Genomic DNA, 20,430 nt, shown 5'->3' with positions numbered 1-20,430 from the left:
GGGCATTTCTGATTGGGCAGAGCTGTGGAGACACCCCGTAAGGCCCACTCCGGCCCAGGGGGCGGAGGGGTGGGTGGGGAGCCGGGATCTCCCAGCTCTGCCAGGGACGGTGAGGAGGGGCCCAGGTGCAAACGGCCTGCAGGCGTCAGGGGGCTCCTCCCTAGAGCTTCAGGGCCGCAGGGACCGTTCCAATAGCTAGTCTGAGCCCCCGCTTGGCACCAGCCTAGAATCCCCTGCGGCCCCAGCCCTTTGGCCCTGGTTTGTCCCCTCCCCAGGAACACATGGGGCCTTTGCTCCCATTGCAACAGGGCTGGTTCAGCCTTGAGCCCGGGGGGCTGGGCCTGCCCCACTCCCCCAGCAGCAGCTGGCCCTGTCTACCCGGGAGGGCCCCCTCGCCCGGCCCCCTTGCTCTGCTGCGAGCTGGAGCTGCTCCCGGCCAGGCGCCTCCCCCAACGACAATGCACCTTGGGGCAGGGCTGCAGCCACGGTGTCTGGCACCAGCAGAGACAGGACCCCGAGTTCCAGGGACCCCGTGGCTGAGCCAGCCGGGCCACTCCCAGGGCATGGCCCTGCCGCGTCCAGCGCTGGGAAAGCAGGGGCCCTGCGGCCAAGCCCCACAGCCTCTCAGCAGGAGCCTGCTAAGTCCCCTCTCAGCCCCACGTGCTAAGTCTCTGGAGCGCAGCCCCCCATGGCCGCCCTGACCCCAGGGAGGCCTGGAGGATTCAGCCCAGGGAGGCAGTGTCCTTGGGGACGAGGAGCCCTGCCCACAGCTCAGGGATGCCCACCCAGGGATGGGGGCAGCCCCTGTCCTGACCAGGCCCAGAGCTGGCTGGGCACCAGCAATCAGTGGCCTCTGCTCAGCAGCAGCTGCCATCCCCAGGGGGTGCCCCACAGGGGAACACTCCAAGCTCTCAGTGATCCTACCGCTGCCAGAATAGGCCCCAGCCTGACAGCCACGGCCCTGCCCAAGCCCTGTGTTACGGGGCCAGGCCAGCCCCTGCCCCTCACTCGATACAGGTGCCCCCACCAGGGCACACAGCTGCCACAGCACCCACAGGGCAGCTGCCACTTGATTTATTAAGAAAATTTAAATAAAAATTCAGAAGCCCCCAGTGCCCCAGCAGAGTGGAGGGTCCCAGCCCACATCCCCATCCCCACCAGCCCCCCGCAGGGTGCCCCTCCTGGGTGGATCCCCAGCCCACAACCCCATCCATGCCATCCCTCCCCTGCCCCCAGCGTGCCCCACCCATGGCCCCATCCCCCCAAGCTCCGGCCCTGGCAAGAGGAACCTGGCCAAGGGGCTGGCATGCCTTGTGGGGCAGCTGCTATGGGGCATATCACCGCCAGCGGCTGGGACACCCCCACATTACATCACACCCTGCCAGCCAATCAGCACACCCACGTGGCAGCCCCTCCCAGCTCAGGGTCGTCCTGCCCAGGGCAGGGCTGAGGGTCCGTGTTCGAATGGCGCCGTCTCCTCACGGGCTGGGCACGGGGCTAGGTGCAGGGCAGTGCCCAGTTCCGCTGGCCCCACTCCTCATTGCTGACAAACACCAGGCTGCTCTGGCCACCCCCTGGCCGGGGGGCCGAGCCGGGTGAGCTCCGGGAGCCCCGGAACGTCTTCATGCCGCTCCCGGCAGCTGGCGCCCGCCCAGCACCCTGCAGCCACAACGGAAGGAGGCATCAGGCCCTGCCCTGAGCAGGCCCCTGACCCATTGCTCCAGGCACTGGGGCAGGGGAGCTTCCCCCGAGCCCAGCCCCCCCCCCCACGCCTGCCCCAGGGGGTTGGTGCTGACTCAGCACAGGGCTCCCCAGTGCCAGAGCTGGTGCCAGGCCCCCCCCCAGGGCTCACCCCACCCGCACTCACCAGGCTCAGCCTGTCCCCGCAGCAGGGATGCGCCTGGCTCCCCGGGCCGAGCTCCGGGATCTCCACCTCCTCCAGGGGCCGCGGGGGGTGCACCCGGGGCAGGCTCAGCTGCTGGGGCTGGAAGGTGGCACGACTGGCTCTGCCAGGCTGGGGCTCTGCACTGGGGCCCTGGCTCTCCTGAGAGGAGAAGGGGGTTACCAGGCCATCCGTCCCCCAGCCCTCCCAGGCCCAGGCCAGAGACCCCAGCCACCTCCGGGGCCCTCCCACCACACAGCAGGGCACAGCAGGGTTTGCACTGCTCCTTCCCCAGACCCACTGCCATCTATGGGGCCCCCCATAGCACCCACCCACCCCAGGGTCATGGGAAGAGGGTGGGCCCCAGCCCTGAGGCACTGGGGCTGGCACCCGCAGGCAGGAAAAGCCGTGCGGGGTGTGTGTGTGTGTGGGGGGGGGGACCTGAGGAGGGCAGGGGCAGGAGAATCTGCCCCAGCCCGTGGCCCCGGGCCAACGGTGGTGTCAGCACAGGGCACCGCACCCCTGGAGCAATGGCGCCAGCCAGTCTGAAGTGCCAGGTCACGGCTGGCTGAGCCGCCAGGGCCCTGCACCCCACAGGAATGCTGCCCCCCCACCCTGCCCCAATTACCCCCAAGGACAGCCCCCCACTCGGGCTCTGCCCCCAAGTACCCCCCAACCACCGACGCCACCCTGCACCCCCACGCCCAAGTCTCTCCCCCCACCACACCCCCATGCTCTGCGCAAGGTGGCAGGGGGAGGGGGGACAGCCTCACCCCAGGACAGGAGTCAGGCTGTGCCTTGGCCTAGGGGCTGGTGCCCTCTAGTGACTGCTCCACACCAGAGCCAGCCGCTCTCCCAGCGCTTGGCGGGTGGGGGGAGGGACCGGTGCCAATTCAGCTACTGCTGGGGGGGGGGGGGGCAATTCCATCCCCCCAAGCAGGGTCCTGGCTTGTCCCCCCTACAGCTCTGCCGGTGCCCCTCACTCCCGACCCGCAGCCCTGGCTCCCACCGCACAGGTGGGGAGGGAGGGGCACCTGTCTGCCCCTGCATCAGGGGGTGTTTGCACGGCAGCCGCCTTACCCCAGGAGCAGCAGCAGGCCGCTCCCCGCGCAGGACACCCCGACCAGCGCCAGCAGGAAGGCTGCGGGAGAGAGCTGTCAGCAGAGCTGGCAGGGCCGGCGCCCACCGTGGGGCTGCTCCCCAGCACCACGCGCTGCCCTGGGCCCGGGCCCAAGCAGAGACCCCCCACCGTACCCCCCTTCCAGCCCCGTGGGCCATGCAGGCTGGTGTGAGCCCCCCAAACCCAAGGGTAACCCCCCCACTCCCCCGTATACAGGGAGTGTCTGAAGAGCCTGTCCTGCTTCAGCCACTAGGCCACCTGCCCCGTCACGTGGGCAGCCGCTGAAGAGCCATGGGGGAACTGAGGCCCCGGGGTGGCACTGGGTCCCCCTGATGAGGGGCTCAGCCAGGAGCCGATGCCCCCAGCTGCACGGCCCCAGCGAACGCACACGCGCTGCCTCAGGGCATGGGCGCTCCCCCGGCTGCGAGCAGCCTCCCGTGGGATGCCAGGGCTCACCTGGCACAGACGCCATCCCACAGCCAGAACCCGGTGCCGCAGGCTGCAGGGAGAGACACAGTGAGATGCCTGCAGGCCAGGCAAGGCCCTGGCTGCTCCCCGGACACAGCCCGGCCTTGGCACGCAGCCTCGGGTCTGTGCAGGGGGCACAGCTGGGGACAGCCTGGCGCTGGGACCAAGACCACAGCACCAGGGCAGCACCCCCTGCACCCTGCCCGTACCCCATCCCCCCAGCCTGGCACTAGTAGGGTTTCCATATTTGAACATTTAAAAAAAAAAAAGAGGACACACCGGGGGGGGGGGATTTGCTTGTGCCCCCCTGCCCCAACTCCGCCCCAGCCCTATTGGACCCCTTCCCCAAATCCCTGCCCCAGCCCCGCCTCCTCCCCTGAGAGTGCCACGTTCTCCCTCCTCCCCCTCCCTCCCAGTCACGCTAAACAGCTGTTTCGCGGTGCACGCGCTGGCAGCCGGGGGGAAAAGCGGGCACGGTCTCGAGTGATCACTGTTCACTCTCCTTCTCAAATGATCAACTCTTCTCCGGGGAAAAATAATGGTGGCAAAATCCTGGACGTTTTCAAATATTTAAAAATTCCTCCCGGACGGCGATTTAAAAACCCAAAAGCCGGACATGTCCGGGAAAATGCGGGCGTATGGTAACCCTAGGCGCTAGGGACACTGTGCGGGGGGCTGTGAGGATGCTGGGCGTGTTGCTGCCCGGGTCAACAGGGCTCCGGCCTGGGGGCAGCCTGGTTCACGCTGCCCGTCCGGTAGCAGATCAGCCTGGAGCCGCTGGGCCGGGCAGGGCAGCTCGGGGGGAGCACAGGGAAGCTGCTTTCCGGGGCGACCCGGCCGCACAGGAGGAGTTTCCTGGGTGCTGAGCTCTGCAAGCTGCTCCCTGCCCAGGCCCTGGCAGCCTGGCCCTTGGCAGGGCTTGGGCCACTGGGAGGGCAAGTGTCATCTTCCCACCCCTGCTGAAAGCCTTCCCCTCCCCCACCCAGCCCCCTCCACCCCACAGCTGGCCCCATGGAGCCTCCTGCCCCACCTGTGCAGGCCCGGCCCATGCCAGGGGTGGGGCGGTATGCCGGCCGGCAGGGGCACTGGGCCAGCCCGTCCTGGAACATGCAGGCTGTGGAGACGGGGTCGCAGGGCTGCAGCTCACAGAGACTCAGGCCTGGGGGGTGGGGGTGGGGGGTGGTGGTGGGAGGGGGGGAGAGAGAGAGAGAGAGAGAACACAGCCTGGTCAGAGTCCCCCCCCAGAGGCCTCCCAGCCCCATCACAGCCACCTCCCACCCATGCCCAGCCTGAGACACCCCCCAACCTGGCCTGAGCTCCTCCAGAGACACCCTGCCCAGCTCCATACCAGCCACCCCCACCACCCCGGTCAGAGCCTGCCATAAAGTGGGGAATTTTCTTGATGCTTTGTATGAGAGCTGTGTGCGCCTCAGTTTCCCTGTGTGCTGTGTGGGTAAAGAGGGGGTAGGAGGGGGGTTTGCTGTTGCAGGGGACCAGGTGTGACCTCAAAGAGCAGCCAGGACCCCGGACAATGGCTTGGAGATGGGGGACCCAGCGACTGGTGACAGGGAGCAGCTGGTTCTGGCCAGTGGGAGGACAAAAAGCTGAGGAGAGAGGGGCTGAGTGACCTGATCAGCTGGTTCCTGGGGCGGGGGGTGGGACGGGACGGGACAAAGGACAGAAGAGAGAGGGGGCTCCAGGGGCCCTGGGACTGAAGACAAAGGGGGGAGGGGATACAGGATCAGCTGGATGGAGGGGGCTGGGCTGGGACAGGGAGCAGCCTGGGCCCATGGGGACAGGGACAGACCCAGCTGGACGGGGTGAGACTGGCCAGGCCGAGGGCCCTGAGAACGGCCCGGGCTGGGTCCAGACGCTCCATAAACCTCCGGTGTGAGGCTGGCTGAGAGTCGCTCCCTCTGGCGTGGGGAGATCGGGGAGGCGGGCCACGTGGGGGCACAGCTGGGTCCCTCCTGTCCCAGGCTGCAGGGAGAGGAGGGAGTGGAGCAGGGATTTGGGGCCCTCACTCCCCAGGCACATCTCTTTGGGGGCAGGGATCGGCCCCCCCTTCCTGCCCCAGGCCCCGCCCAGGTGAGCCCCCCATGCTCACTCTGGTAGGAGATGGCGTCCCGCAGGAAGCTGCAGGCGGGGTTGCCGGCCTGGCACCGCACCCAGAACCCCGCGATGGCCCCGTCCACCTGCGGGGCCGGGACGGACGAGAGCGCCGAGAAGCTGTGCAGGACGGTCACTGCCCGGCTGTGTGGCCTGGGGGGGACCCACGTCTCCGGTCAGTGCCCAGGGCAGGCAGCGCCCCAGCCGAGCAGGACTCCCCGGGCACAACCGCCTGCAAACCCAGCGCCCCGTTCCCACCATCCCCGACAGCCCTTCCCAGCTTACCCGTACCCCGCTCTGGCAAGGTCCAGTCCCCTTCCGACCAGCCCCGGCACTCACTGCAGGTCCAGGACGGATGAGGACAGATAGGCATCCAGTTGCCCCAGGATAGGCTGGAACTGGGGGCAGACAGAACCCTGGGTGAGGGGCTGGTGTGAGGAGCCCCCCGGCCCTGCCCGGGCAGCCGAGAAGAGAAACCAGAGCCAGGGGGCTGCACAGAGCACGGCCCCCTAGGGCAGAGAGGGGGCTCCTGGGCCAGGCCTGCCTTGGACCCCCCTCCCCTATGCACATGCTGGGGCCTGGCAGAGGAGCCCAGAGCCAGGGCCCAGGTGGGGGGCGGGGAGCCCTCAGGGTAGGGTTGCCAACTTTCTACTGGCACAAAACCGAACACCCTGCCCCTGCCCTTTCCCCTCCCTCTGTTGCTCCCTCTCCCCACCGGGCTGGCTGAGGGCTGCGGCTGGGGCTGCAGGCTCTGGGGTGGGGCCAGGGATGAGTTCAGGGTGCAGGAGGGGGCTCCGGGCTGAGGCAGTGGGTTGGGATGCAGATGGGTTGGGCTGAAGGGAGGGGGTGTCAGCTGCTCCCCAAGGAGTTACCCTTCCCACCGCAGCCCATCTACCCAGGGCCCATCCCCCACCCTCAGGTCATCAGCAGGGCCCCACTCTCAGCACTCACTGCCCACCAGCGGGTGTCAGCCGGGCCCCCCACCCATACCAGGCTCTCCAGCTGGGCAACGATCCTGAGCAGGTCTGCAGGTGGCAGGGAGCCCGGGGGGCCCGGGCCGGGGGCCCGCAGGGAGAGGCACCCTGGGAACATCCTGGCTTCAAACACGCAGGAGGCAGGGGAAAGACGGGACAAGGGGTCTCAGAGCTGGTAGGGCCAGGGGCTGCCCACAGGGGACCCCCAGCCAGACTCCCTCCCTGCCCTGAACGGAGCCCAGGTGCAAGGACCCCTCCCTTCCCCCACATACTATACGCTCCCCCGCTCCTCCAGCCCAGCCACCCCCACCCCAGAGAACCTGCCCCCCCACTGCCCCAGCCCATGCTGCACCCTCAGCACCAGGCCGAGGGGGTGTCATGGGGTCCCCAGGCGATGCTCCGGAACTGCTCCCTACGAAGCCAGGCAGGACTCTGGGGCAGTCTCCTTTCTGTGAGCAGCCTGTCTGCAGGACACACAGCTCCCCCGGCTTCCCCCTTCCTGGGTCTGACCTCAGAGCATTCAGCATCCTCTGCCCCTCCGTGCGCTTCCCACAGCGAGTCCGCCCAGGCGGGGTCCTGGGGAAGCCAGAGGGTCCTGCCCCCCAACTCCGCAGTCAGATGGGACTCTCAGCCAGCCAGTAAAACAGAGGTTTATTAGACGACAGGAACATGGTCTAACACAGAGCTTGTAGGTGCAGAGAACAGGACCCCTCAGCTGGGTCCATTTTGGGCCCAGTGCGCCAGACAACCCCGTTTGTACTTCACTCCATGTCTCCAGCCAGCCCCAAACTGAAACTCCTTCAGCCCCCCTCCTCTGGGCTTTGTCCCTTTCCCGGGCCAGGAGGGCACCTGATTCCTTTGTTCTCCAACCCTTTAGCTCTCACCTTGCAGGGGGGAAGGGCCCAGACCATCAGTTGCCAGGAAACAGGGTGTCGGCCATTCTTTGTGTCCAGACCCCTGCCCCCACCTGCCCTCTAGGGCTCTGCAACGATCATACACCCTTCTCCCACCCCCTAGATACTTAAGAACTGCATAGGGGAAACTGAGGCACCCCCACACTATTCAGAGGAAACATTAAGAACAGTCCCACTTCGTCACAGGGGGCTCCAGCCAGGCAGCTGCTCCCTTGTCCCAGAGCCCCCCTCTGCCAGCAGGGGCCCAAATGGGGGTCAGCGTGGGACATGGGGAGGGGAGTCACAGGCAGAACGGAAACTGGAGCCCCAGTGGGAGCAGAGGGCTCAGCCCAGCAAGGCGGGGGCCACATGGCAGCGTGTGACACAGGGACCTCCCCTCCCCCCACCGTGCTGTGGGGCCAGCCTCGCCAGCAGCATCCCGGCTATGGGGTGAGGACACAGGCAGCCAGCGCCAGCCCTGGCCCCTCCCCCTCACCGGGCATTGCCAGGGCCCGGCGGGCCTGGGGGCAAAGTAAAGAGAGACCGAGCCCCTAAGGGTGAGGGGGCAGGTACCCCCATGCAGCAATGACAGGGGACCAGGGCATGGGACCCCCCTTCCCCCAGGCCCAGGGGAGCAGCCCCCTTACCTGGCACACAGCCCATGGTCCAGCTGAGATAGAAGCCCAGGGTGCAGCGGCAGGAGAGGTGCCCAGCCCAGGATACGCAGGTGCTCCAAGGGGGGCAGGGCTGTCCCCTGCCACAGCTGGGCACATCTGGGGGAACAGCCCCCCTTCCCGAGTGAGCAAACCTGAGCTGAGACTCCAACCCGGGGAGGAACCAGGGCAGGAGGAGCGACCCAGCACCGGCACAGCAGGGGCTGCGGGTCAGGAGTGAGGGGCACTGGCAGAGCTGGTGGGGGGCAGGGCTGGGCTAGCAAGGGGCCATGGCTCGGCAGTGAGGGGCACCAGCAGAGCTGGTGGGGGGCAGGGCTGGGCTAGCGGGAGGCCGTGGCTCTGGAGTGAGGGGCACCGGCAGAGCTGGTGGGGGGCAGGGCTGGGCTGGCGGGGGGCCGTGGCTCGGGAGTGAGGGGCACCGGCAGAGCTGGTGGGGGGCAGGGCTGGGCTAGCGGGGGGCCGTGGCTCTGGAGTGAGGGGCACCGGCAGAGATGGGGGGGCAGGGCTGGGCTAGCAGGGGCCGTGGCTCTGGAGTGAGGGGCACCGGCAGAGCTGGTGGGGGGCAGGGCTGGGCTAGCGGGGGGCCGTGGCTCGGGAGTGAGGGGCACCGGCAGAGCTGGTGGGGGGCAGGGCTGGGCTAGCGGGGGGCCGTGGCTCGGGAGTAAGGGGCACTGGCAGACCAGGGCAGGGCAGGGGGTTGGAAGACTGATTGAGGGGCCAGGGCTGAACTGGGCCCTGCAGCTGAGTTGGGCCATACCTGGTGCAGTGGCCCCCTCTGTGAGGGTGCCAGTCCCTGCTGGCATCTCAGCGCTTGTAGCCCAGGTGTGAGGGGTGGGACCAGATGCTGCCAGCCAGGGGGGTGTGCTGGACCCTAGAAAACAAGGGGGTTGGGCAGCCAGAGGGTCACCCCCATTGGAGCAATTGACTGGCGATGCCGGCAGGGCAGTCAGCTCTGCTCTGGCTCAACTGGCTGGGTGCAAGTCTCTGGGCACGTCCCTGGCAGTGCCGGCCCCTGGGGCCTCATCTTCCCTGCTCGCAGCTTTGACCTCCGTGGCTAACAGAGGAGCCCCCAGCGAACAGCTGCTCTTGAGTTCTGCCACCCGGGGGCGCCGCACCTTCACATGGGGCCACCCCAGCGTGGTCACCACCCAGCAGACCTGGAGCCAGTCCGGGGGGGGGGCAGCACCCAGAGCCCCCCCTTTGCTACAGACAGCACCTCTGCTGGGGTGTCCCCTAGGCCAGGCCAGGAGAGGAAAGAGGAGGCATCTGCATCTCCCCCTTTGTTTGCTCCTAGCTGGGGCACGGGGGAGCCCAGCACATTGGCTAGGAGCATGGGGAGGGGCAGCCCTGAACTCACCTACCCGGCACAGGGAGCCTGGAGCTGCTGCAGGAGCCCAAGGAGAAGGAGAAGGAGGCAGCCCCTCCCCATCCTGCCAGGCCTGGGCTGGGTCCCAGCTGCTCTCAGCCTCCAAGGGGCAGGGGCTGGGCTCCCCCTGTGCTAGGTTAAGAGCAATCCAGGGGCTTGTTAATGATTCCTGGGTGGGGGCAGCTGTCAAGGGTCCAGGCAGCCACTGAGGAGCCCCTGTGCTGGGGTGGCTCTGACGTGCCCAGCTGCCACTCGTTACCCCAGGCAGGGCTGGTCCGGCCAAGGAGGACAAAGTCCAAAGCGCAGCAGGGAGGTGGGGCTGTTCCCAGGACTCTGGGCAGCTGGACCCACACCAGGGGCTGCTCGGAGCTGAGCAGCAACAGAACTGCCCCGCTCAGGCCAGGCTGCCGACAGAGGCTCCCCCAGGGCTGAGATCTGCCCAGCTGGGCTGGGCTGGATGTGGGAATTCTTTGTAATATTTTCATGAAGCCTGGTGTGCCTCAGTTTCCCCTACATGCTGCCTTGTTACCTGGGGGGTGGGAAAGGTCTGTCTGCTCTCTGGGCAGGCTGAGACACAGGTACGAACGGCACCTACCTGCCTTGGGCCTTAGACCCCTCATTGATAGAGCTGTTGAGAAGACCATGGCAAACTCAGTAGCTGGGACTTTCACACCCAGCAACCCTTGACCAGAGAGATCTGGACCCCCCGACCCCCTGCTCTGCATCTCCCCAGCTCAGGAACAAAGGACTGTGGGAGGCAGTCGGGGCTCACCTGGGAGTCTGACAAAAGACAGCAGATGGACGGACAGACAGACCCGTATAGTCTGAGGCCTTTCTCTGCAGCCACATTAGGACAGCAGCACCACGTGCTAAGAATCCTTCACATCCTCACGTGCCACCTAAATTGCATTAAACCCAGGTAATACTGGGCTGTTGAAAGCGATCCTGTCCTAACAGCACCCACCACCACCAGAGAAAGAAACAGCTTCACTGGTTACTGCGGACCTTGGTTGATTGAATCTGTCTGGCAAGAAATCACTTACCAACAGTTGTGGGTGTGAAATCTTGACTTCTATTGTTATGCCTTTATGGTCCCCACTTCTCCATGGTTTATCTGTCTGGTCTCTGTCGGGTTCTTTGATTGTTTCTGTTACATAAGTAATTTTGCTGGGTGTAAATCAATTAAGGTGGTGGGCTCTGATGGGTTAAAGAATTGTTTTACAATATGTTAGGATGGGTTAGAGAATTGTTTAGTAATAATTTAGTAAAATGACAGGTGAAGGTACAGCTAAGCAGGACTCAAGTTGCACTATATAAACTGGGGTCCAAAGGGAAGTTCTTTGGGAACCGACTCCAGGACCCAGCCCCGAGATCAGAGCTGCCAGACCTCAACACCCTGCCAACCACACCGTGCGGAAGCTGGAGTCCCCCAGATGACCTGATCCCGACTGGCCAGCAGGAAGATTATCCGTCTTCTTGGGAGTGGGGAGCACTGTAGGCTTAGCGTGTGCTGTCTGGTTTTGGTGATTGTTACTAGAGGCTCAGGATATTACTGTGTAAGGCTCTTTCACTGGGGAAAGGCCCTGCAGACCTTGGGAGGGCGTCATGGGGAGGTTGGAGCCTCAGCTGCAGGACACGCAGGTGGGGCTGGGGTGACACCACTTCCTCCGGCGTCAGCCCTTCCCACCCAGCTTTGGCCAGGTCAGTTCCCCACTGGCAGGGCGGGGCCTCAGGGGAAGGGGCGGGGCAGGGGGCAGGGCATTCGGAAGTCGGCCGCCCTCGCCAGGCTTCATGGGGGCGGGCCGGGCCACCAGGCCGATACCGGGCCCCGCAGAGGGCAGGCAGGGCAGCTCCTGGCAATGCAACAGGCAGGGGAAACCCACGCCCGGCCGGGAGCAGCGGCCAAGGCAGCACCACGGCCCCGGCTGCCCGGGTTCCGCGTGGGGCTGGAACAACTCGCGCCCACCCCTTTGATCCTGGGAGGGCTCTCCCCCGCAGTGGGACGGCTACCGTGCACCCCCTTGCAGGGAGCCCGCCCCGCAGGCCTTTCTCCTCTCCACCCCCGGTATGTTTTGCCTTGGCTCCCACTCATGGGTTTCTTGCTTCTTGATTAACCCCACCTCCTACCGCCCCCTGTGCCAATGAGCTGCTGCCACCTCCCACTGGCACTCGCCCACCCGGGCATTCAGGAAGGGGCAAGCACAGACCTCCAACCAGGAGACACTGAGGCAGTAGCTCACCCTGTGTAGGAGGGGATCAGGGGCTGCCCAGCTGCCTTGAGTACTAGGGTTGCCAACTTTCTAATCACACAAAACCGAACACCCTTGCCCCACCCCCTGCCCCATCTCTGAGGCCCTACCCCCACTCACTCCATCCCCCCTCCATTGCTCACTCTCCCCCACCCTCACTCACTTTCACCGGGCTGGGGCAGGGGGTGGGGGTGAGGGCTCTGTGGTGGGGCTGGGGATGAGAGGTTTGGGGTGTAGGAGGGGGCTCCGGGTTGGAGCCAAGGGGTTCTGAGTGTGGGAGCAGGCTCAGGGCAGGGGGTTGAGGTGCAGGAGGGGTTGCGGGCTCCAGGAGGGAGTTTGGGTGCAGGAGGGGGCTCAGGGTGGGGTTGGGGTGTGGGAGGATGTGAGGGGTCCAGGAGGGAGTTTGGGGGCAGGAGGGGGCTCAGGCTGGGGCAGTAGCTGTAGGAGGGGGTGTGGACTCCAGGAGGGGGCTGGGAGTTGGGTTTGGGCTCTGGGAGGGAGTTAGGGTGCAGGAGGGGGTTCAGAGTGTGGGCTCCAGCTTACTTCGGCAGCTCCCAGTCAGCGGTGCAGTGGAGCTAAGGTAGGTTCCCTGCCTGCCCTGGCTCTGTGCAGTTCCCGGAAGCAGCCAACCAATGGGAGCTGCGGAGCTGGCGTTCGCGGTGGGGGCAGCGCGCAGAGCCTCCCTGGCTACCCCTGTGCCTAGGGGCCACAGGAACATCCTGGCCGCTTCTGGGAGCCACGCAGAGCCAGGGAAGGCAGGGAGCCTGCCTTAGCCCCGCTTCGCCGCCAGCCGGACGTTTAACAGGCCAGTCAGCAGTGCTGACTGGAGCCGCCAGGGCTCCTTTTTGACCGGGCGTTCCAGTCGAAACCCGGATGCCTGGCAGCCCTACTGAGTACTTATGTAGGGTCAGTTGTCAGCATGAGTTGGCGTGGGGCCTGGTCCGGGCTGGGCCCTGGGCAGCCTCTGGGCTGTGTCACGTCCTCTGGCGGCCAGAGGCTAACACACAATGCCAGGCAGGCTGGGGTGTGGGGAATGGTTTATTTCAGAGCACACTGAAGTCAGTGTGGGGCACAATGCCCGAGGCTCAGGGAGGGGCTGGGCCCAGCCACACCAGCCTGCAGTAGAGCACACAGCAGGCATGCCCAGCCCACCCCTGTGGCCTTTCACTTGTGGCTAGCAAGTCCCTTGGTCAGATGCTCCCTCGGTGCCTTGTGCTCCATGCTACTCCCTGTTGAGAGTGAGGGCTAGGTGTGGAGGGGGGCACGAGGCTTTCCCTGGCCCAGCTGCCTGCTCTGGGCTAGCTCCGGCAGGCGCTGAGCAATGGGTCCGCTGGTGGATGATAAGGAAGCCATGCTTCTTGAATCCTTTGCCGCACTCAGCACACACGAAGGGCTGGTCGGCCGTGTGGGCTCTCTCCCTCTCTCGCCGCCTGGCTGCCGGCCGCTCCCGTGGCCCCTCCTGCTGCCGGGCGCCCTGCCTGTCGTGGGTGATCTGGTGCATGATGAGGTTGGTGCTGCAGGTGAAGCTCTTGCTGCACTGCGGGCAGGGGTAGGGGCGCTCCCCGGTGTGCATGCGCTGGTGGATCAGCAGGTTGGTCTTGTACTTAAAATGCCGGCCGCACTCGGAGCAGGGGAAGGGGCGCTCACCGGTGTGCGTGCGCTGATGGACGGCCAGGCTCGACGTGTAGCGGAAGCGCCGGCCGCACTCGGAGCAGGGGAAGGGGCTCTCCTTGCTGTGCACGCGCTGGTGCACCGTCAGGTCTCGCTTCTGCAGGAAGCGCTTGCTGCACTCGGCACAGGCGTAGGGCCGCACGCGGGCGTGCACGCGCTGGTGCACCGCCAGGTAGGTCTTGCTCTTGAAGCTCTTCCCGCAGGAGGGGCACATGAAGGGGCGTTCGCCTGTGTGGGCACGCAGGTGCACCCCCAGGCTGGTCTTGTAGCTGAAGGTGCGGCCACAGTGCGGGCAGATGTAGGGCTTCTGCAGCGTCTCCCCGCTGTGCGGGCACCGGTGCAGCATGAAGCTGTTGGGGCAGGAGAAGCTCCGGCCGCACTCCGTGCAAATCAGCAGCACCTTCTGCTCGTGGGTCGTCTTGGGGGCCAGCAGCTCGGCCTGCTGGTGGAAGCTCTCCTCACACCTCGTGCACTCCCAGCCCTGCTCCACCTTCGCCTCCCTGGGCAGAGGCAGCCAGCACGTGGCGTACGCCTCCTCGAACGGCTCCTCTTTGACGGGCTGCTCTGCAGCTGCTGTAGGGACAGAGTCAGGAATGAGCTCCTGAGATGCCAGCTCCCCAACTGCTGGGGCTGAGTCACGCGAGTCCCACGGATCCTGGCCCCCGTGTGCAGGAATAACTGTAGGTACGTGTGTGCGTGCATGGAGAGACCCCAGAAGAAAAAACTCCTGATCCTACCTAGCTTTTATTGGCACTTTCCAACCCAGAGCTCAAAGCGCCTTTCCTAGATTGCAGAAATGAAGGCAGAGGGAGATGACTTGCCCAAGGCAGAGCTGGGAACAGATGCTACATCTCCCAAGTCCCAGACCAGTGCTCTGGCCGCGAGGTCTCACCCAGGTCAGTTTCATCTAGTCCAGAGCACAAAGTGGAATGTGTTAATCATAGCCCATGATTACTGCACGGCTCCACTCCGGGACAGAGTTAAGGCTCTCTGGGTGTCCCTACATTAGCATGCTTGGATTTCAGGGATGGGTTTGTAGTACCTGGTGTGGGGAGAACGGCACCATGCTGGGGTGGATTTCACCCTGGATTACCGATACGTGCTCTCAAGCTGAGCTCCAGCTTAACGCAGGTTTTCTCTGGGGGTTTAACAGCATTTTCCATGCCTGCACTGGGAGCTCTGGGACACACCCTGCACAGCTCCCGTGGCTTCACACCCAGCCCCGGGACACCCTGGTGCTGGAGGAGTGCCTGCACATGCACAAACAGAGGTGGGTCATGGCACGTCATACCCAGCAGAAATCACACAGAGCATGAGGCTCCCATGTTCTCTGACGCATTGCCACTAACTGGGCACGGCCTGCCCAAGCCTGGCCCTCTGGGGTGCAAGTACCTCAACTCCCAATGAAGCCCACAAGGGACAAGGGTGCCCAGCAGGATGAGGCCCCATTGATTGCTCTGCACTGGGGGGTGTCACCCTTTCCGAAGCAGCAAGCAAGTGCCTTTCCTGCGTCCCGCCCCGTGCCTGGCTCCGAGCAAGGGACCAGGCCGTACCTGCGAGAGCCTTGGCTGCTCTCGCGGTCTCCTTGGGCAGGTCGTAGTAGTGGTGCCGTGCTGCGCGTTTCTTGCGTGCATTGAAGCGGCCTCTCCGTCGCATGGCTGCAGCGGGGCGTTACAGTGCAGCGTGGGAACAGCAGAAAGCAGAGCACCCCAGCTCCCTGAGCAGCAGCTAGGAGACTCCCTGGCACAGCAGGCTGGGGCTGCCTGTGGGTCCAGAGCAGCTTTCGGCCTCGCTGAACATCCTGTAAACGAACCAAACATTCCCAATGACCCCTTACGCCAGAGACAAACAGCCATGAACTGGCCCCCCTTCAGCACACGACGGGCTCCAAGGATGGGGAGCTAATCGCTGCAGTCTGCTCCTGGGGCACAGGGGAGAGTGGCTGGTGTAGCAGGGGAACGGGTTCCTGGGATCAAGGACTGGGGTTGGGCAGGCTTGCTTTGAGTTGTTCCCTTTGGAAGCTTGGATCCAGCAGACCTGGCTCTCCCCTGCTCCTGAAGGGTCTCAGCTGCCTGCCTCCTCTGCACCCCGCAGAGTGCGTGAGCGCTGCAAGGCTGCTGGCTCCCCCGCTCCGAGAATCTCCACAGCCTGTGCCTTCCTGGTACAAACCGCATGGGAAGGGGGCAGGAGGAGGCTGGATTAAGGGCTGGATTAAGGCATAGGCAGTACAGGCCCTTGCCTCAGGGTCTGGTTCCTGGAGTCACACGCTGGCATCAGAATCATGGCTAGTTGTTTGTGTGTTTGGCTGGTTTTTTAAATTGTGTTCCTAGCCCTCACTGCTGTGAAGAAAAGCTTGAAAACATGAAGAGTGTAACTGGTCCAAATGTCTGCCTGAGCCTGCAGACAGCCTCCAGAAGGGGGAGGAGTCGCTGATGCGTGCTGGGGAGGGAACCGTGGGCCTCACCACCACCACCAGGGCTGAGCATGCTCCTGCTGACGGGCTTGGACCAGGCCTTCTTGTATATGAGGGGCTCCCAGGAGGAGATGGGCTGAGGGCCCCAGAGTGCCTTAAGCCAGCCCCATTGGTGTGGGAATGTCAATCAGGTGAGAATGGTGGCAAGGACTAAGGGACCTAATTGCATGGTTTCTGCCTTACTGGCTCCAGTGGGTTTTGTGGCACTCGGAGAGGGTTTTGAAAGACTCCTGCATTCTCCTAGCACAAACAGCGATGGGTTTTGTGTGACAGGGATTTTCCATCTTCCTCCAATAACAAGACACCCTCTATTAGTCCAACAACATTTCCCCCTATGTAAAGATGTTACAAGCTGTTTTGTGTTGCGTCCCACTGGTGGCAAACTCTCCAGAGCAGGCGTGGGGTGCTTGGAATCAGACACCCCATATCCTAGGGAGGCCCTGATCTGTACTGAAGTGTTATAGGATGCTCACACCCTGCTGCAGAGCACCATCTTGGCCAGTTACACATGCCCACAACAATGCTCCTTGAACCAGAAACACAATGGAGTTAAAAGTACAGAATATTTCACCAATGATACAGAAAGACCAGGGAGGGAGAGGAGTTATTTAAGTTAAGCGCCATTGTGGACATAAGAATAAATGGATACTAACTGGGCATCAATAAGTTTAGGCTTAAAATTAGGTGAAGGTTTCTGACCATCAGAGGAGTGAAGTTCTGGAGCAGACTCCCAAGGGGAGCAGTGAGGGCAAAAAATGGAACTGCCTTCAAGACTGAGCTTGGTCAGTTTATGGAGGGGACAATATGACGAGACTGCCTACAATGGCATGGAGCCGATCTGCAACTGCTAGCAGCAAATATCTCCAACAGCCAGTGACGGGACACTAGCTGGCAAGGGCTGAGTTACATGCTCAGAGTCTAACGGATCACAGTATTTGGTGTCAGGAAGGAATTTTCCCCTAGGTTAGACTGGCAGAGACCCTGGGGGATTTTCACCTTCCTCTGCAGCATGGGGCCCAGGACACTTGCAGGTATAAACTAGTGTAAATGGTGGATTCTCTGTAACTTGAAGTCTTTAAATCATGATGTGAGGACGTCAGTAACTCAGCCAGAGGTTAGGGGTCTATTACAAGAGTGGGTGGGCGAGGTTCTGCGGCCTGCAATGTTCAGGTCAGAGTAGATGATCATGATAGTCCCCTCTGGCCTTAAAGTCTATGAGAAGTGTCAGGTGCATTCCCTGAATTGCTGTTTGCCATCTGCAGTGACCACACTGACTTCACCTGGACATAACGCGCTGCATTCCAATTTAATCAGAATTATTCTGAACTTCAGCTCCAAGCAAAATACAGTTCTTTCCTCTGACCTAGTATCTGCTCTGGGCAATCCTCACTTTGCAGGGTATGCACTGGGCCAGGTCTCTGCAGCCACATGGCTGATCAGTGCGGTGACACTTCCGCTGCATGCTGGCTCTACCACCCGCCTCGTTGTGGGGTTTCACCACACATGGCTAGGGTGCCTGTAGTGGCTAATCTCACGGCACCCTGTGGAGCAGGACGGGGGCTCAACCCCTGCAGTTGTCGCCCTTGGTGCCCCTGGAGCTGGGCTGGCGTGGGCAGAATCTCCAAGATGACCCAGTGGTGGGGCCCTGGGGGGATACAGAACTGGGCCAGGCAACCGCCATGACAGCGCCCCGGGGAGACGCTGCACATGGGGTACGGCCTGGATGGCTCCACGACAGCGCCCTGCAAGGAGAGCCAGGGCGACTCCGAGCGATCAGCTGGAGCCCTGTCCCTGCCTGCACCCCGTCCCCAAGGCAAGGCCCCAGGCGCCCCTCACCTGACCGCATCCCGTCCCCAAGGCAAGGCCCCAGGCGCCCCCTCACCTGAGCGCCTCCCGTCCCCATGGCAACGCCCCAGGCGCCCCCTCACCTGAGCGCCTCCCGTCCCCATGGCAACGCCCCAGGCGCCCCCTCACCTGACCGCATCCCGTCCCCATGGCAACGCCCCAGGCGCCCCCTCACCTGAGCGCCTCCCGTCCCCATGGCAACGCCCCAGGCGCCCCCTCACCTGAGCGCCTCCCGTCCCCATGGCAACGCCCCAGGCGCCCCTCACCTGAGCGCACCCCCCGTCCCCATGGCAACGCCCCAGGCGCCCCCTCACCTGACCGCCTCCCGTCCCCGTGGCAACGCCCCGGGGCTCTGCTCGCCCCCAGGGTCTCGCGCTGCCGCGGGTCGGACTCGGCCCGCGCTGTCTGCGATGCCCGCGAGACGCAGCGGGGCCCCGACCCGCCAACCAACCTCGGATCCCAGGCGGCCAGCGGCGGGCGCGGCCCTCAGCCCGCCGGAGCGGCTCAGCTCTGGGGTCCGAGGCGGCCCCTCTAGCCCGCCCAGCGCCGCTCTATGGCTCGGGGCCGCTCTGCTCCCTGGCGGAGCCCGCGCTCTGTGGTTAATCCGCGGCCCCTCTAGCCCGCACAGCGCCACTCTATGGCTCGGGGCCGCTCTGCTCCCTGGCGGAGCCCGCGCTCTGTGGTTAATCCGCGGCCCCTCTAGCCCGCACAGCGCCACTCTATGGCTCGGGGCCGCTCTGCTCCCTGGCGGAGCCCGCGCTCTATGGGCGTTCAGGCCGCTGCTCCGGCTGCTGCGGGCAGAGCCAGCGCCACGTGCCCGGCGCCTCGCGCCCCCGCGTCCCCCCCCCGAGGGGACGGGCAGCCCGTGGCCGGGCCCAGCTCCCGGGCCCCCGCGTCCCCCCCCCGACGGGACGGGCAGCCCGTGGCCGGGCCCAGCCCCCGGGCCCCCGCGTCCCCCCCCCGACGGGACGGGCAGCCCGTGGCAGGGCCCAGCCCCCGCGTCCCCCCCCCCGACGGGACGGGCAGCCCGTGGCCGGGCCCAGCTCCCGGGGCCCCCGCGTCCCCCCCCCCCGACGGGACGGGCAGCCCGTGGCCGGGCCCAGCTCCCGGGGCCCCCGCGTCCCCCCCCCCCGACGGGACGGGCAGCCCGTGGCAGGGCCCAGCTCCCGGGGCCCCCGCGTCCCCCCCCCGACGGGACGGGCAGCCCGTGGCAGGGCCCAGCCCCCGGGCCCCCGCGTCCCCCCCCCGACGGGACGGGCAGCCCGTGGCCGGGCCCAGCCCCCGGGCCCCCGCGTCCCCCCCCCCCCGACGGGACGGGCAGCCCGTGGCCGGGCCCAGCTCCCGGGGCCCCCGCGTCCCCCCCCCCCCCCGACGGGACGGGCAGCCCGTGGCCGGGCCCAGCCCCCGGGCCCCCGCGTCCCCCCCCCGACGGGACGGGCAGCCCGTGGCAGGGCCCAGCCCCCGCGTCCCCCCCCCCGACGGGACGGGCAGCCCGTGGCCGGGCCCAGCTCCCGGGGCCCCCGCGTCCCCCCCCCCCGACGGGACGGGCAGCCCGTGGCCGGGCCCAGCTCCCGGGGCCCCCGCGTCCCCCCCCCCCGACGGGACGGGCAGCCCGTGGCAGGGCCCAGCTCCCGGGGCCCCCGCGTCCCCCCCCCGACGGGACGGGCAGCCCGTGGCAGGGCCCAGCCCCCGGGCCCCCGCGTCCCCCCCCCGACGGGACGGGCAGCCCGTGGCCGGGCCCAGCCCCCGGGCCCCCGCGTCCCCCCCCCCCCGACGGGACGGGCAGCCCGTGGCCGGGCCCAGCTCCCGGGGCCCCCGCGTCCCCCCCCCCCCCCGACGGGACGGGCAGCCCGTGGCCGGGCCCAGCCCCCGGGCCCCCGCGTCCCCCCCCCCGAGGGGACGGGCAGCCCGTGGCAGGGCCCAGCCCCCGGGCCCCCGCGTCCCCCCCCCCCCCGACGGGACGGGCAGCCCGTGGCAGGGCCCAGCCCCCGGGCCCCCGCGTCCCCCCCCCCCGACGGGACGGGCAGCCCGTGGCCGGGCCCAGCCCCCGGGCCCCCGCGTCCCCCCCCCGACGGGACGGGCAGCCCGTGGCAGGGCCCAGCTCCCGGGGCCCCCGCGTCCCCCCCCTTGACGGGACGGGCAGCCCGTGGCAGGGCCCAGCCCCCGGGCCCCCGCGTCCCCCCCCCCGACGGGACGGGCAGCCCGTGGCCGGGCCCAGCTCCCGGGGCCCCCGCGTCCCCCCCCCCCGACGGGACGGGCAGCCCGTGGCAGGGCCCAGCTCCCGGGGCCCCCGCGTCCCCCCCCCGACGGGACGGGCAGCCCGTGGCAGGGCCCAGCCCCCGGGCCCCCGCGTCCCCCCCCCGACGGGACGGGCAGCCCGTGGCAGGGCCCAGCTCCCGGGGCCCCCGCGTCCCCCCCCCGACGGGACGGGCAGCCCGTGGCCGGGCCCAGCCCCCGGGCCCCCGCGTCCCCCCCCCGACGGGACGGGCAGCCCGTGGCAGGGCCCAGCTCCCGGGGCCCCCGCGTCCCTCCCCTTGACGGGACGGGCAGCCCGTGGCCGGGCCCAGCTCCCGGGGCCCCCGCGTCCCCCCCCCGACGGGACGGGCAGCCCGTGGCCGGGCCCAGCCCCCGGGCCCCCGCGTCCCCCCCCCCCGACGGGACGGGCAGCCCGTGGCCGGGCCCAGCTCCCGGGGCCCCCGCGTCCCC

The 20,430-nt window shown here is 66.6% G+C and overlaps 2 protein-coding genes across 4 annotated transcripts; both read right to left on the bottom strand.

Moving 5' to 3' along the window:
- Positions 1–1,266: 1,266 nt before the first annotated feature.
- LOC141983450 (uncharacterized) lies at positions 1,267–9,562 on the bottom strand. 2 transcript variants are annotated; one of them, XM_074946615.1, is made up of 9 exons: positions 9,478–9,562; positions 8,878–8,991; positions 7,064–8,219; positions 5,865–5,977; positions 4,501–4,629; positions 3,459–3,501; positions 2,963–3,023; positions 1,868–2,044; positions 1,267–1,659 (listed from the first exon to the last, which is right to left on the bottom strand). In XM_074946615.1, the coding sequence occupies exons 3-9, from the start codon at positions 7,078–7,080 to the stop codon at positions 1,498–1,500; spliced, it is 702 nt and encodes a 233-aa protein (XP_074802716.1). In that variant the 5' UTR covers positions 7,081–8,219; positions 8,878–8,991; positions 9,478–9,562; the 3' UTR covers positions 1,267–1,497. The 2 variants fall into 2 exon arrangements, with proteins under 2 accessions (XP_074802716.1, XP_074802718.1); XM_074946617.1 differs by lacking the exons at positions 7,064–8,219; positions 8,878–8,991; positions 9,478–9,562 and having other exon boundaries at positions 5,871–6,248.
- A 3,189-nt stretch (positions 9,563–12,751) lies between these two features.
- Positions 12,752–18,252, bottom strand: LOC141983449 (uncharacterized). 2 transcript variants are annotated; one of them, XM_074946614.1, is made up of 3 exons: positions 18,176–18,252; positions 14,960–15,207; positions 12,752–13,979 (listed from the first exon to the last, which is right to left on the bottom strand). In XM_074946614.1, the coding sequence occupies exons 2-3, from the start codon at positions 15,060–15,062 to the stop codon at positions 12,958–12,960; spliced, it is 1,125 nt and encodes a 374-aa protein (XP_074802715.1). In that variant the 5' UTR covers positions 15,063–15,207; positions 18,176–18,252; the 3' UTR covers positions 12,752–12,957. The 2 variants fall into 2 exon arrangements, with proteins under 2 accessions (XP_074802715.1, XP_074802714.1); XM_074946613.1 differs by having other exon boundaries at positions 18,039–18,178.
- Positions 18,253–20,430: the final 2,178 nt, after the last annotated feature.

Source organism: Natator depressus, chromosome 2 (genome assembly GCF_965152275.1).
Source record: "Natator depressus isolate rNatDep1 chromosome 2, rNatDep2.hap1, whole genome shotgun sequence".
NCBI lineage: Eukaryota > Metazoa > Chordata > Testudines > Cheloniidae > Natator > Natator depressus.
The sequence above is the reverse complement of the archived record's forward strand: the minus strand, read 5'-3'. Positions and strand labels throughout refer to the sequence as shown.